A 13,236-nucleotide genomic window follows, 5' to 3' on the forward strand; every position below is an offset into this window, starting at 1 on the left:
AATTATATGGTTACTGAAATAACCTTTGCCTCATTCTGTTTTAGCATATAAACTTAAATCCTGACGAAGAAAAGCAGAGATAAGAAGAGAAAAACATCCCATAATGTATTGGACAATTATAAGATAGTCTGTAAAAACTAAATTAAAATATTAATATACATAATTAATATATTTTATATAATTAATTTTGTTTGGTTTTAAAAAATTTAAAACCAAACCACAACCATATTAGTGGTTTGATTTGTTTTTTTTTACAGCAGTGGTTTGATTTTTAATAATACGGTTTTGTTCAATTGTTTATGATTCCGACGGATTCGGTTCTAATTTTCATTCGATTTTTTTTTTTCATTCGATTTTGTTCATCCTGAAAAAATCTTCCATTTAACGAGATAACGACGCAGTGTTTGTTGGAGAAAATTTTGATCTACTTGAATCCATATACAGTAAACTAGTTGAGAAGCCGCGCGTTGCGGCGACCTATAAAAATTATATTAATGATTCAAATTAATATTTGTAGAATAAAATCAATTTGCGGCGACTTATAAAAATTATATTAATTATTCAAAATTAATATTTGTAGAATAAAATCAATTTGCAGCGACTTATAAAAATTATATTAATGATTCAAAATTAATATTTGTAGAATAAAATAAATTTTATATTATAAACATCTCGATCCAATACCAATAATTTTATATTATAAACATCTCGATCCAATACCAATATTAATATTTAAAATTGCAAAATTGGATGATAATTCATAAAAAAATGATAATAAATTTCTACATGATGAATTTTAATTTTAATTGTGTTTTTTTAAAGTAATCATGTTCTTGACTAATAGTGTCATTAACTTTTCCAAACACTGCTTCTTAAGGGTATTTATAGGTGCAGAGAGACTTCTGTGCTACTCTTTTCCATAATTAAATAATCTGAAACAGAATCAGATTCAAAAACTTGCACGCTACTATATTCCATAAATAATCTGAAACATAATCAGATTAATACTTGCAAGCTATTATATTCCATGAATAATCGAAATAAAATCAGATTAATACTTGCAAGCTATTATATTCCATAAATAATCTGAAATAGAATCAGATTAATTAATGTCAAGATATATACCATATCAATTAATCTGAAACCAAAAAGAGTAGTTTCTATTTTTTAATATCTTTCATCCAAAAATTCCAGAAAATTAGAAAAATAAAACGGAGCTATCTGAGAGGCGCCACCTACACGCCCATGCTTCTCCTTTATATAAGTATATTGATGATTGATGATTGATTGATATTGATATATTGATTAGTGTTTGAAGCCCACAACGACCCAAGTCCAAGCCCAATACTCCCCTCTTACACCTCCTCTTCAGTCCTCCCTCCTATATCACCTCATTCTTACATAACATAACATTTCTCCCAATTTTCCCAATTCTCCTCACTCACATACACAAACACAAACTCATACACACACACATACACATCTAGGGTTTTATTTATTCACACACACATCTATATCTGTAATTGACCTAGCTAGAAACTGAATCATGCCGCGGCGAGACGTAGACGACGACGACGATCTGGAGCCGGAAGAAGACGAGCAAGTGTACCAAGACGAGGAAGAGGACTACGACGATTACAAGTCCGGACGGAAGCGTTCCAGATCCCAGTTCATCGACGATGCGGCGGAGGAAGATGAGGACGAAGAAGAGGAAGAAGAAGATGACGACGATGATGAGGATTATGGAGGCGGTGGCAGAAAAGCCGGTGCGCCCAAGCCCAAGAAACGGACTTCCGGTTCGCATTTTTTCGACTTGGAAGCGCAGGTGGATAGTGATGAGGACGACGAAGAAGATGAAGGAGAGGATGGTAAGCTCTCTCCCTCTCTCTATATATCTGTCTCTTCATGTTTGTCTTTATACTGGAATTTGCTATTCATTACTGTTCATTGATGAGGTATTTGGTCGGTTCGTAATTTCCAGCTGCTATTCATTGCTGTTCGTTTATTAGGTTTTTGGACAGTTCGTAATTACTAGTTCTACTTGCTTCATTATGCTTCACTTGTTTTGCTTTAACGTCAACGACTCGAATCTTAGATTCTTAGTCTTGATCTTGTAGCTTATGTCTTTTATACTTGTATTTAATGCCCAAGGTTAAAAATTTGGGGATGCCGCTCTAGGATTATTGTTTCAGGAATAGCACAAAAACGTTATCTTGTAGGATCAGGATAACTGCATATACTTTTAAAAGAGTAAAATTCATATTCGGTGACAAAAATATATTCTTATTTAGTTATTCAGATAGGCAACCAAGACTCGGACATATTTTTAGTTGCAATATTCCTTGTATACATACTAGCATTGCTTAAACATAATATAAAATAAAATAAGGGACAAGTAATTCACTTAACTTTTTCTCCGTAGCAAGATTGTTTCTTTGAATTAATTGCTTGTTATCCTCATCTACACTTCTAGCAATTTTTTAATATGTATGCTAGTCACGTGCCTTACATTGATGAAGCAATTTTTTAACTTATATGAAATTCCTTATCCTTGCCTTTACTACAGTACTCCAAAGATAATATAAATAATATAGAAAGTAACGATTGATGGAAGAGGAAACTAATGCTGGACAATAAAGCAAAAGCTATGATTAACAAACCCTCCAGTGATTGAATCGCAATTCCTAAATTGACAATAATCAATTCCAATACAGAGAAAATAATTTTCGAATATCAAATGCTACCATGATATGTGGGGATTTCATCATTATATAGAGAATAAAACACGTAATGGACAAATGCCATGGTTATCAAAAGCGCGCTTAAAGCGCTGCTTAAGCGAAAAGCTCATTGAAGCGCACCTATTGGGCTTTGCTTTTCCGAGCACAGAGCAAATACAATACAGAAGCCCCGCTTTATGCATGCTTAATGCTGAAGCCCAAAGGCCCAAAGCGCAAAAAAGCTTAAAAAGTGCACTGTTTTGTAAATGGCTGTTTTTTATTATATATGACCATAATTTCAAAGACGGGTCAATATTTTATATTATTAGGATTGTTCAAAAGCCTGTACATTATACTTACACGACTTTTAGTCACATATACACTCCAAAAATCCTAGCCGCCTCAATCATCCTCCGCCAACAACTGAGTGGCCAATGCATTTTACCCACTTCCAAATATATTTTAGTATTATGACACATGGGCCTAGTTTTTTCTTTTGAGTTTATAAATAGTAATAACCATGTTCAATTATCTTAATATGTAAACATTTGTATTAATTAATATAGTGCCCTTTGTTCACAAAAGCCTGTGATTCGCTTTGTGCTTCACGCTTAAGATGCAAGAGACCCTTACGCTTCACCCCGCTTTTTGCCTTTAATAAAACTGACTAAGGCTCGATAATAATTGAGCTTTATTATAAATGAACTACTTAACTAATAAACTAGTTGCCCCACATATATAATTAAATAAACAGCTACAGTAATTTTCAAACACTAAACATGATCAAACTATTCACTAATAAAATTTATTCACTAATAAAATTAAGGACTCCTTTTATTTTCTTTTTAAACCCAAAAAAAAGATCTTGTAAAGAAGGAATTGAAGTACATGAATGATGTCCAGCTTCCATAAATTCTTTAGTGTTACAATAGGGATAATATAGATTCATTCCCCCCCCCCCCCCCCCCCCCCCCAAATTATAACTGTTTTCCTTTTTGGAATTTCTGTTTCTTATTTTTTTACTGATTGTTGGGAGCTATATTGTAGATTTCATTGTGGATAATGGAGCTGATCTGCCTGACGACGAGGATGCTAGACGGCTACATCGTCGACCTCTGCTTCCTCGTGAGGATGACCAGGAGGATGTTGAGGCTCTTGAGAGAAGCATTCAGGCTAGGTATGCCAGGTCCAGTCATACGGAATATGATGAGGAGACCACAGATGTAGAGCAGCAAGCTCTGTTACCGTCTGTGAGGGACCCAAAGTTGTGGATGGTCAAATGTGCGGTATGATCATTGATCAGAAACAACATATGCCTAGCAAACTGTTGTAATGCAAGTTCTTAAAGCATCATGGTTTCCTTAATATTTATTTTTATGCTTGCTAGATTGGCCATGAGCGGGAGGTAGCTGTTTGCCTCATGCAAAAGTGCATTGATAGAGGACCTGAGTTGCAAATTAGATCTGCTATAGCACTTGATCATCTGAAAAATTACGTTTATATAGAAGCAGACAAGGAAGCCCATGTTAGAGAGGTATGCTAGCCGTCGCTAGGCTTTAGTCGTGTACAGAAGTAGATCAACGGTATTCTTTTAGTGATATGACCTATTTTACCATTCAATTTATTCCTTTTCAGGCTTGCAAGGGTATGCGTAATATATTTACAGGCAGTAAGATTCTGCTTGTTCCTATTAAAGAAATGACGGATGTCCTTGCTGTTGAAAGCAAAGCGATTGAGCTTTCAAGGGACACCTGGGTTAGGATGAAAATTGGCACTTACAAGGGGGACCTTGCCAAGGTACACGTTTTGTCACTGTCATCATATCATCAATTGTTTTTTCATAAAGAATATTATAATTTCTCCTTTCCATATAGGTTGTGGATGTGGACAATGTGAGGCAGAGAGTTACAGTCAAATTGATTCCGAGGATTGACTTGCAGGCTTTGGCAAACAAATTGGTATGTGTTATTACTCTCTCATTCTTGTTTTCAGTTTGCTTCAGTGGAATACACATGGAATGGTGGGTTCTTCTGCTTTTTAGTTTTATGATAGAGGTGTTATTATTTCTCAAAATATTTATATTCTCTGTCTCTAATTAACAGTATATTAGTAACTAAAAGTGAATCAAATAATTGTTTGGTTTTATTTAAATAACAAATTCATTATTTCTCCTGGCAGGAAGGTAGAGAAGTTCCAAAAAAGAAAACATTTACCCCGCCGCCACGTTTTATGAATGTCGATGAAGCTAGGTAAGTTTAAATCTACACTTGAATATCCTATCCGTTGGCTTTGTCTTACAGTTTTTTGGTTTTGTCTCCAGGGAAATGCATATTCGTGTTGAGCGAAGGCGAGATCCAATGACTGGGGATTATTTTGAGAACATCAATGGTATGATGTTTAAAGATGGTTTCTTATACAAAACTGTATCAATGAAATCTATCAGCACGCAAAATATTCAACCAAGCTTTGACGAACTTGAGAAATTTCGGCAACCTGGTGAGAATGGGGATGGTGATATGGCTAGTTTGTCAACCTTGTTTGCAAACCGAAAGAAAGGTCATTTTATGAAAGGAGATAGAGTTATAGTTGTAAAAGGTGATCTTAAAAATTTGAAGGGGGTGGTCGAGAAAGTTGAGGAAGACACTGTCCATATCAAACCGTATGATGAAGGCCTTCCGGTAATTATAGAACTGCTCCTATTATTAGAATTTGTTTGTAGTTGATATTTTCTTAACTCAAAGATAATGTCATGTTTACAATATGCTTCTGATTGTCTAGATGTGATCCAGAACTTATTGATCTTAGAATATATATTCATCATTGTTGTACATTTCTAATATTGTAGAAAACACTGGCTGTAAGCGAAAAGGAGCTTTGCAAGTACTTCGAACCTGGTAATCATGTGAAGGTTGTATCTGGTGCGACAGAAGGTGCTACTGGCATGGTAGTGACAGTTGAGAGGCACCTGGTCAACATAGTGTCTGACACAACTAAAGAAGTTGTAAGTTATAAAATGTTGCCGTTTTGTTCCTATTTCCTTCTGAATGATTGATGTGGTATTATAAACATGCCATGATTGCAGATTCAAGTATTCTCTGACAATGTAGTTGAAAGTTCTGAAGTGACATCTGGCAAGACAAGAATCGGGGACTATGAGCTCCATGATTTAGTGTTGCTGGAGTAAGATTTTTCATTTGAGTAATAGTTATTATATTGTAATCATGCCAGTGCACCGATGTTGATTTGAGTTTTCTGCAGCAATATGAGCTTCGGTGTGATTATACGGGTTGAGAATGAAGCTTTTCAGGTGAACATATTTTAATGTGAGGTACGGGAATCATAATGTGTAATATGTTCATTAATAAAAAATATTAAATCTCAGGTGCTTAAGGGAGTGCATGAAAGACCTGAAGTTGCACTCGTTAGACTCAGAGAGATCAAGTACAAGATTGAAAGAAAGAATTCAGCACAAGATCGGTCACGGAACATAATAGCGGTGAAAGATGTTGTGAAAGTTCTTGATGGACCTTCCAAAGTGAGACTATCAGTCCAATCTTGTAAGTTCAAGGTTATGTTTATTCTCCCTAGGTACTTATATTTTTTCTTGTGTGCAGGGGAAGCAAGGACCTGTTGAACATATCTTTAAAGGAATATTGTTCATATACGATCGTCACCATCTTGAGCATGCTGGTTTTATCTGTGCCAAATCCCAAGCTTGCATGGTAGTTGGGGGACGTGCAAATGGTGATAGAAATGTATGCCTTTATTGTTCAGTCACTTGCTATAAGACATCTTAAATAGTTCTGTTTAGCAATATTCATTATCGTCAAATCAACTTTGTAGGGGGATCCAACCTCAAGATTTGCTCTCAAGCCTCCCAATCGTGTTCCGCCATCGCCCGGTAGAATGCCTAGAGGAGGCCACTATAACTGTACGTTCCTATGTTCAGAACTTCGTAATTAAAATGTTTTGAAGAATGTGACGAACACTATTTTTTATTCTTCTGTTTTTGATGTATTCGTATCACCTTTGCTGTTTCCTTGCTATAACTTTGTCTGTGTTTTTAATGCTCAAGCTAATAGTTATCATCTAATATATATCTCTTACCATTAGAATGTGTTATTTTACAGCTGGGGGTAGGTTTGGAGGTGGAAGAGGACATAACTCTTTGATTGGTACTAGTGTAAGAGTTCGCCTGGGTCGTTACAAGGGCTGCAAAGGAATTGTTAAAGATGTTAAAGGACAAACAGTTCGTGTTGAATTAGAGGCTCAAATGAAGGATGTGACAGGCTAGTTTTAATTTTTTTTTTCTTGCTTGGTTTTTGTTATGTCTGATTACAGTGGATCATGTCTTTGGGTTCATGTTTGCAGTCAATCGTGATGAAATTGTTGATACCATTACTACTGCAACACCATCCAGGTACGGGAAGCCTAGTATTGTTTGTTATCATCTTTACAAATCCCTACTTTCTTGACCCATTATGTTTTATCAGGGAGCAACAACGATATGGTGCGGGGAATGAGACACCAATGCATCCATCACGTACACCAATGCATCCTTATATGACTCCTATGAGAGATTCCGGAGGTTAGATATTTCTATATGCCGACAATTATGGTACCAAGTATTAATATGCAAGTATTTTTTAATAAGCATTTTATTTCTTGTGCTTTCGTTTCAGCCACACCTATTCATGATGGTATGAGGACCCCAATGCGGGACAGGGCTTGGAACCCTTACACACCAATGAGTCCACCAAGGTATGTACTTGTTTTTCTCGTCGTATATTTATATTTGGAGGAATCTCTTAATTATGTTTTAACTAGTATATGGTTTGAACAGAGTCTATTTGTCTAGAACATGTATGCAATTAAGTGATTAGTATGATACCTTAATATAATGGAAGTTGGGCTTGGTTTGTACATAAAAAGAATATGGAAACTAATAAAGTGAGGAGCAATAGCTGTTATAGTTTATCTGTACTGATAATGTTGCAGTTGTAGAGATTTCACCCTCTGTAATTAAGGCACTATGTGATACATTGTTTGTGATCCAGCATATTAATACCTAAGTTGCCTGTACTACTTATAATTGGCACTCTCGTAAAATGATCCCTGGAGTATCCTGTGTATGTCATTATGCGGCATATATGCATCCGCGAGACATTTTTTATATCCTCTTAACATCTGTCGAAGTGCCTTGTATTTTGGGGTGTATATTTGACTTTTCAACTGTTTATCAATTTATAGTGCATTCAACAGGTTTAAATTGGCGATTTCTAATGATTGTTGGTTGGTTTTTGAACAATATAGGGATAACTGGGAAGACGGAAACCCTGCATCTTGGGGGACAAGTCCTCAGTATCAGGTTAGGCATCTGTGCAATGTAAAGTTTAGTTTTTTGAAAATTCTGATAAAAGGTAATAGAGATTAAACTCAAGAAGTGCTGTGTGTAGCCGGGAAGTCCTCCTTCAAGAACGTATGAAGCACCAACACCTGGTTCAGGTTGGGCCAACACCCCTAGTGGCAATTACAGTGAAGCTGGAACCCCAAGGGATAGCAGTCCAGCCTATGGTAAGCTGATAAAAAATTTGTTTTTTTTACTCTTGGCTGAGAAGCTGAACAGTGACCTTCCCTTTTATATATCATTATTTAAAAGTTAATTTTCCTTTTTAGCCAATGCACCCAGCCCATACTTGCCGTCAACTCCTGGCGGTCAGCCGCCTATGACACCTAGTTCGGCCTACCTACCTGGTACACCTGGGGGGCAACCGATGACACCTGGAGGTGGTGGATTGGATATGATGTCCCCTGTAGTTGGTAATCTCCCTCTCTCTTTCTTCCATTCTTCCCTTGCTTAGCAAATATAATACTGTTATCACATAGTTGTGTGTATATATGTGTGTGGAAGTGCTGCTCATTTCTCTGTCTCTCACTCTGTGGAGAATTGGAGATATAATATTGTTCTCCATACTTCCCTTGCTTAGGAAATATAATACTGTTATCACATAGATGTGTGTATATATTCGTGTGTGTGGAAGTCCTGAAATCTGAGCAATGCAGATACCGGAACATTGGTTTTTATCAGGTGAACCATGAATGGCTTAAAAGGCAGACCCTTAAGATTTAAATTAGAAATTTGCATGATGTGGTAACTGACCCACAGTACAGCATTTATGTATGTATAGAAATTGTATTTTGGCATGTGTTGCCATGCATTGATGGAGGGGAATTTAGAGGTTAAAAATAAATCAAAAATTTGTGAAGCAAATAAGAATTTTTTATTAATATTCATTATGTACTTTGCACCATTTTACATATCAGATGGATAGTATCTTCATTGGCAACTCTCTTGTCAAAGTTGTTTAGACTGCCAAATTGAACTGGCTCATCTAGTCATATTTATATATTGAAATGAATTGTAGCAGTATACTCTTTCTCTTCATCTAGTTGGAAGCAATAGTTTGGTTCTAAATGTCACTATTTGACAGGTGGTGATCACGAGGGTCCTTGGTTTCTTCCAAATATATTGGTTAATTTACGGAGGTCTGCTGATGAAACATCTTTAGGAGTTGTTCGGGAGCTGCTTCCGGTATGAATAACTTTGTGATTTTACTGTTGTTACTGCCTATTCCTGCGAATTTGGTTTTGGTAACTAGAAGAATGTGTATATATATATTTTTATAAATCTGCATCAATATCATTCAATCTTTGGTATAGGCCTGTATTAGCTCATGTTTATGAGTCGGAAAAAAAGTTGAATATGAAGATCTATGTGATATTAAATGTAGTATATTAATGTTGTACTAGTAAATATATATAGTATAATAGTATATTTTCGTGCAGTCAGTATTTTTAATGTAATATCATCTGTTTTAGTATACTATATAACTAAATCATAAATTTTAATATGTTGTCAAGTTACCCACCTTCCGGTAACTATTTAACGTTGATAACTCTTTTGCCGTAGTTTAAATAAGTAGTAGAACGTTCTACAGTTGGTGACTGAGTGCCATCTACTTTTTTTTGCTAGATATTAGATTTTATAAAAACAGAAAACTATGTACAAGACTAGGAACATACCCCATCCATCATAGGGTAGTTACAATCCTACCTTAATACAACTACACTACCAGTAACCTGTATGTAATGGACTCGCTATGATTATAGCAACAAATTGCACTCAGATTGAACCACCACTTAAATATTTAACAAGCACAGTACGATTACAACTCAGATCTCAGTAATTTAAAACAAAAATGATGATAAATATGAACTTTCGAGAGGTCCACTCTCTTCCACTCAATTGCAACTAATACAACAATCAGGTAATCCTAATTTCCCTTGCCTCTTTCCCTTTTATCCTCTTTGATTGAAAAGACTCTTCCGCCCTTCAGTAACATCTGCTTGGACCTTTTTACTCTTCCTCAAATATACTCGTCGTCCTGGCTTGATGTGTGGGTGCATGACATTACCCTGCCCCCAAAGACTCATCTTGTCCTCAAAGACCTTTTTACTCTTCCTCGAATATACTCGTCCTCTTGGCTGATGTGTGGGTGCATGGCATTACTCCGCCCCCAAAGACTCACCTTGTCCTTAAAGATGAAAGGACGGAAACCGTTGGTGCATCAGACTCATATCCTCCCAAGTAGCCTCTCTTCCTATAAGCCTTCCACTCGATCAAAACTTTCAGTGCACGTTGCTGATGTTGGTGTCTTACGACGAGCATCCATTAAATCCTCCAGCTCCACTAGTAACTCTCCCCAACAGAATGCTGAGGGGGAATGGTTGGGGATACCGAACCCGTGCCAATAGCCTTTTTTTTACGGGGAACCTTTAGAAGTAAACTCCTAGTGCGGACCACCCTACTAGACCCAACATTAGGTAAATCAAGATCTTATGCACAGGTAGGTAGGTGGCTCCCAAAGAAATGTATGCTGCTCACGAGGATCGAACCCCTAACCACTTAAGTTGTGAAATATGGAATATTTGGTGGATAACTGGTGTTAGGCAGTGCCACCTCATTGGTGACCATGCCAATCCTCTTAGTAAGGGGAAATGGCTCTTAAAATCGGGGAGACAAACCTCTAATTTGGACGACTAGCCAGGGAACGAAGCCGCTATGGCTGGAGCTTTCTAGTACACTAAATCCCCACGGCAAAACATTCATCTCAAAGCTTTTTATCAGTTGAGGATGCGCTGCTGGGCAGTCACCAAATTATAATGCAGCTCATCTAAGATGCCGTTTTTCTCCTGCAGACAAGCGTCCAAACTATCCACATGTGATACTCTGAGAATATGAGGCTCTCGGCCATATAACACTTGGAAAGGTGATAGTTTGTAGCCAAATGAGACGTGTTATACGAGAATTCGGCCATGACAACCATTAATAAGGCTGAGCAAACGGTTGGTTTGGTCAAAAATCGAACCGCAACGAAATAACCGAAATCGAAGTTCCATATTTTCAAAAACCGGACCGAACCGAACTTATATTTCAAACCGAACTTAAACCTAACCGAACTACTTAGGTTTTTTCGGTTCGGTTACAGAAAAACAGAACTTTATATACAAGTGTAGCACTATGTATTTGGCCGACTCCTCACTCAGGGAACATTGGTATTCAAAGCACCACCCATCTCACCATTCAATCATGAAAATTAATAACAAACACACACTCTGCAAAGATCTAACCAAATAGGATTATGTCTATAACACCCATTCATATCAACTATGGGAAAATCTTGGTAAAAATCTTGGCCCCATGAAGTTCATCCAATAGGTCATCAATTACGGGAATGATGTATTTATTCGGGGTAGTTTCCTTATTTAGGGGGCGGTAGTCTATAGGATACCTCCAAGAATCTTTCCTCCTTACTAGCAGTATCAGGCTTAAAAATGGCCTTTTCAAAGGCCAGATGATGCCTACCGCTGACATCTCTTGTATCAACTTTTCTATTTCAGAATATCTATTATGGGGATAATGGTATGGCCCGACTCCAGTTGGTTCGCTGACACTTTTTAAGTGAATGGTATTTTCATGCTCGCGTGATGGAGGTAACCCTAGTGGTTCAGAAAAGAACACTAGAACTGGTGGATGATACACTCTGTATCATGTGGGATCAATCCCCTTGATGGTTGTGCCTGTGCCTCTTATTGCATTCCACCAAGTAGCCTCCCCCAGATTTTCTTACACTCTTAATCATTGCCCTCATTTAAACTTGAGAACATATTAGAATCTAATCACCCACTAACTTGATCACATTGCATTACCTGTGACTTTCCATTAGCGGTGCTTGGACCTAACGTTTCTAGCCACTGTATACCCAATATCACCTCTGCCGAACCCAGCTCTAATGGTAAAAAATCTTCACAATTGACTACCTTCCCATCCAACTGCAAACTAACCTGCTTATATACTCCCATGCCTTTGTTGTAATCCCCATTACTGAAACACTCTAAAGGAACTTGAGTCGTGATTTTCAACTCCTTGACGCTCCAAAGACAAAACATTATGAGTTATCCCGGATCTACCATCGCAATTACATCCCCGCATCAAGTCAACTCTGAGTTTTATAGTTTTAGGAATAGAAAAGCCAATGACTGAATTTAAAGATACATCAGTAGTAAGTTCATCCGTAGGAAGTTCTTTTTAACAAATTAGCAGATCTCAATTCTCTAATTGTCAAAGAACTTAACCCGGGGGGGGGGGGGGGGGGATGGTGGTGTGGTAAGGGTGTTATTAAGGACAATTTTTGGTGATTTTTCTGCAGATGAAAGGCTGTAGGGAAAGCAGAATATTGTTTGTTCTTTTAATTGCTGTTCTGTAGCTTGCGTTAATATACTTAGAATATCGTCTACTGTTTTCTGGCTTTCTTATTTTTTTGTTTTTTGTTATTTGACATTGTCCAGCTAAACTAATTAAGTAATCATAATATCTGATATGCAAACAATTAAAAAACGGCTGGCATGTTTGTTACAGGATGGTTCCTGCAGGGTAGCTCTGGGTTCGAGCGGCAACGGAGAGACGGTTACTGTTTTCCCTAATGAAGTTGAGGCAGTGGTTCCAAGGAAGTCGGACAAAATAAAGATCATGGGTGGTGCCTATCGAGGGTCAACTGGGAAACTCATTGGTATTGATGGGACAGATGGAATTGTGAAGCTAGATGATACACTTGATGTTAAAATATTAGACATGGTCATGTTGGCTAAACAAGCTTAAAGCTAATGATCTATACATACTAGTTTGGCCTGTGTTAGGCCCTTGTTAATTATGGAGGTGGAAGTACATTATAATGTATATTCCTGATATGAAGTTTCAAATTTTGTGGAGTTCACTCTCTCCTTTTCTACATGTGTGAAGACTTGGAGAGTGAAGAAATTTGAAATCAGAAGACTTGGAAGGTGCTATAACTTTTTGATTTGGTTGTTTTTAGTTTGAACATGTCTAACGATTGTATTAAAATAGATGGAGTTATTTTCGGAATGTAGCATTGAAAAATGATTTTTGGTGTGAAAA

The 13,236-nt window shown here is 37.0% G+C and overlaps 1 protein-coding gene across 1 annotated transcript; it reads left to right on the forward strand.

Annotated features, from left to right (window-relative positions):
* The first annotated feature begins 1,388 nt into the window (after nt 1-1,388).
* Nucleotides 1,389-13,236, forward strand: LOC108214436 (putative transcription elongation factor SPT5 homolog 1). The gene is made up of 22 exons (XM_017386429.2): nt 1,389-1,868; nt 3,768-4,006; nt 4,108-4,254; nt 4,356-4,517; nt 4,595-4,678; nt 4,899-4,969; nt 5,041-5,398; nt 5,566-5,721; nt 5,803-5,900; nt 5,979-6,027; nt 6,103-6,255; nt 6,335-6,475; nt 6,564-6,651; nt 6,851-7,009; nt 7,092-7,140; nt 7,214-7,308; nt 7,403-7,481; nt 8,034-8,088; nt 8,177-8,294; nt 8,397-8,540; nt 9,212-9,312; nt 12,700-13,236. The coding sequence occupies exons 1-22, from the start codon at nt 1,547-1,549 to the stop codon at nt 12,937-12,939; spliced, it is 3,108 nt and encodes a 1,035-aa protein (XP_017241918.1). The 5' UTR covers nt 1,389-1,546; the 3' UTR covers nt 12,940-13,236.

Source organism: Daucus carota, chromosome 3, assembly GCF_001625215.2.
Source record: "Daucus carota subsp. sativus chromosome 3, DH1 v3.0, whole genome shotgun sequence".
Classification (NCBI taxonomy): domain Eukaryota; kingdom Viridiplantae; phylum Streptophyta; class Magnoliopsida; order Apiales; family Apiaceae; genus Daucus; species Daucus carota.

What these genes read in the sequence shown, in the direction of transcription:
- LOC108214436 (XM_017386429.2), top strand. Translation starts at nt 1,547, where the DNA reads ATGCCGCGGCGAGACGTAGACGACGACGACGATCTGGAGCCGGAAGAA. An exon ending in TCCTATGAGAGATTCCGGAG is followed by an intron (nt 7,309 to 7,402) that starts GTTAGATATTTC and finishes CTTTCGTTTCAG; the next exon opens with CCACACCTATTCATGATGGT. An exon ending in GGACAAGTCCTCAGTATCAG is followed by an intron (nt 8,089 to 8,176) that starts GTTAGGCATCTG and finishes TGCTGTGTGTAG; the next exon opens with CCGGGAAGTCCTCCTTCAAG.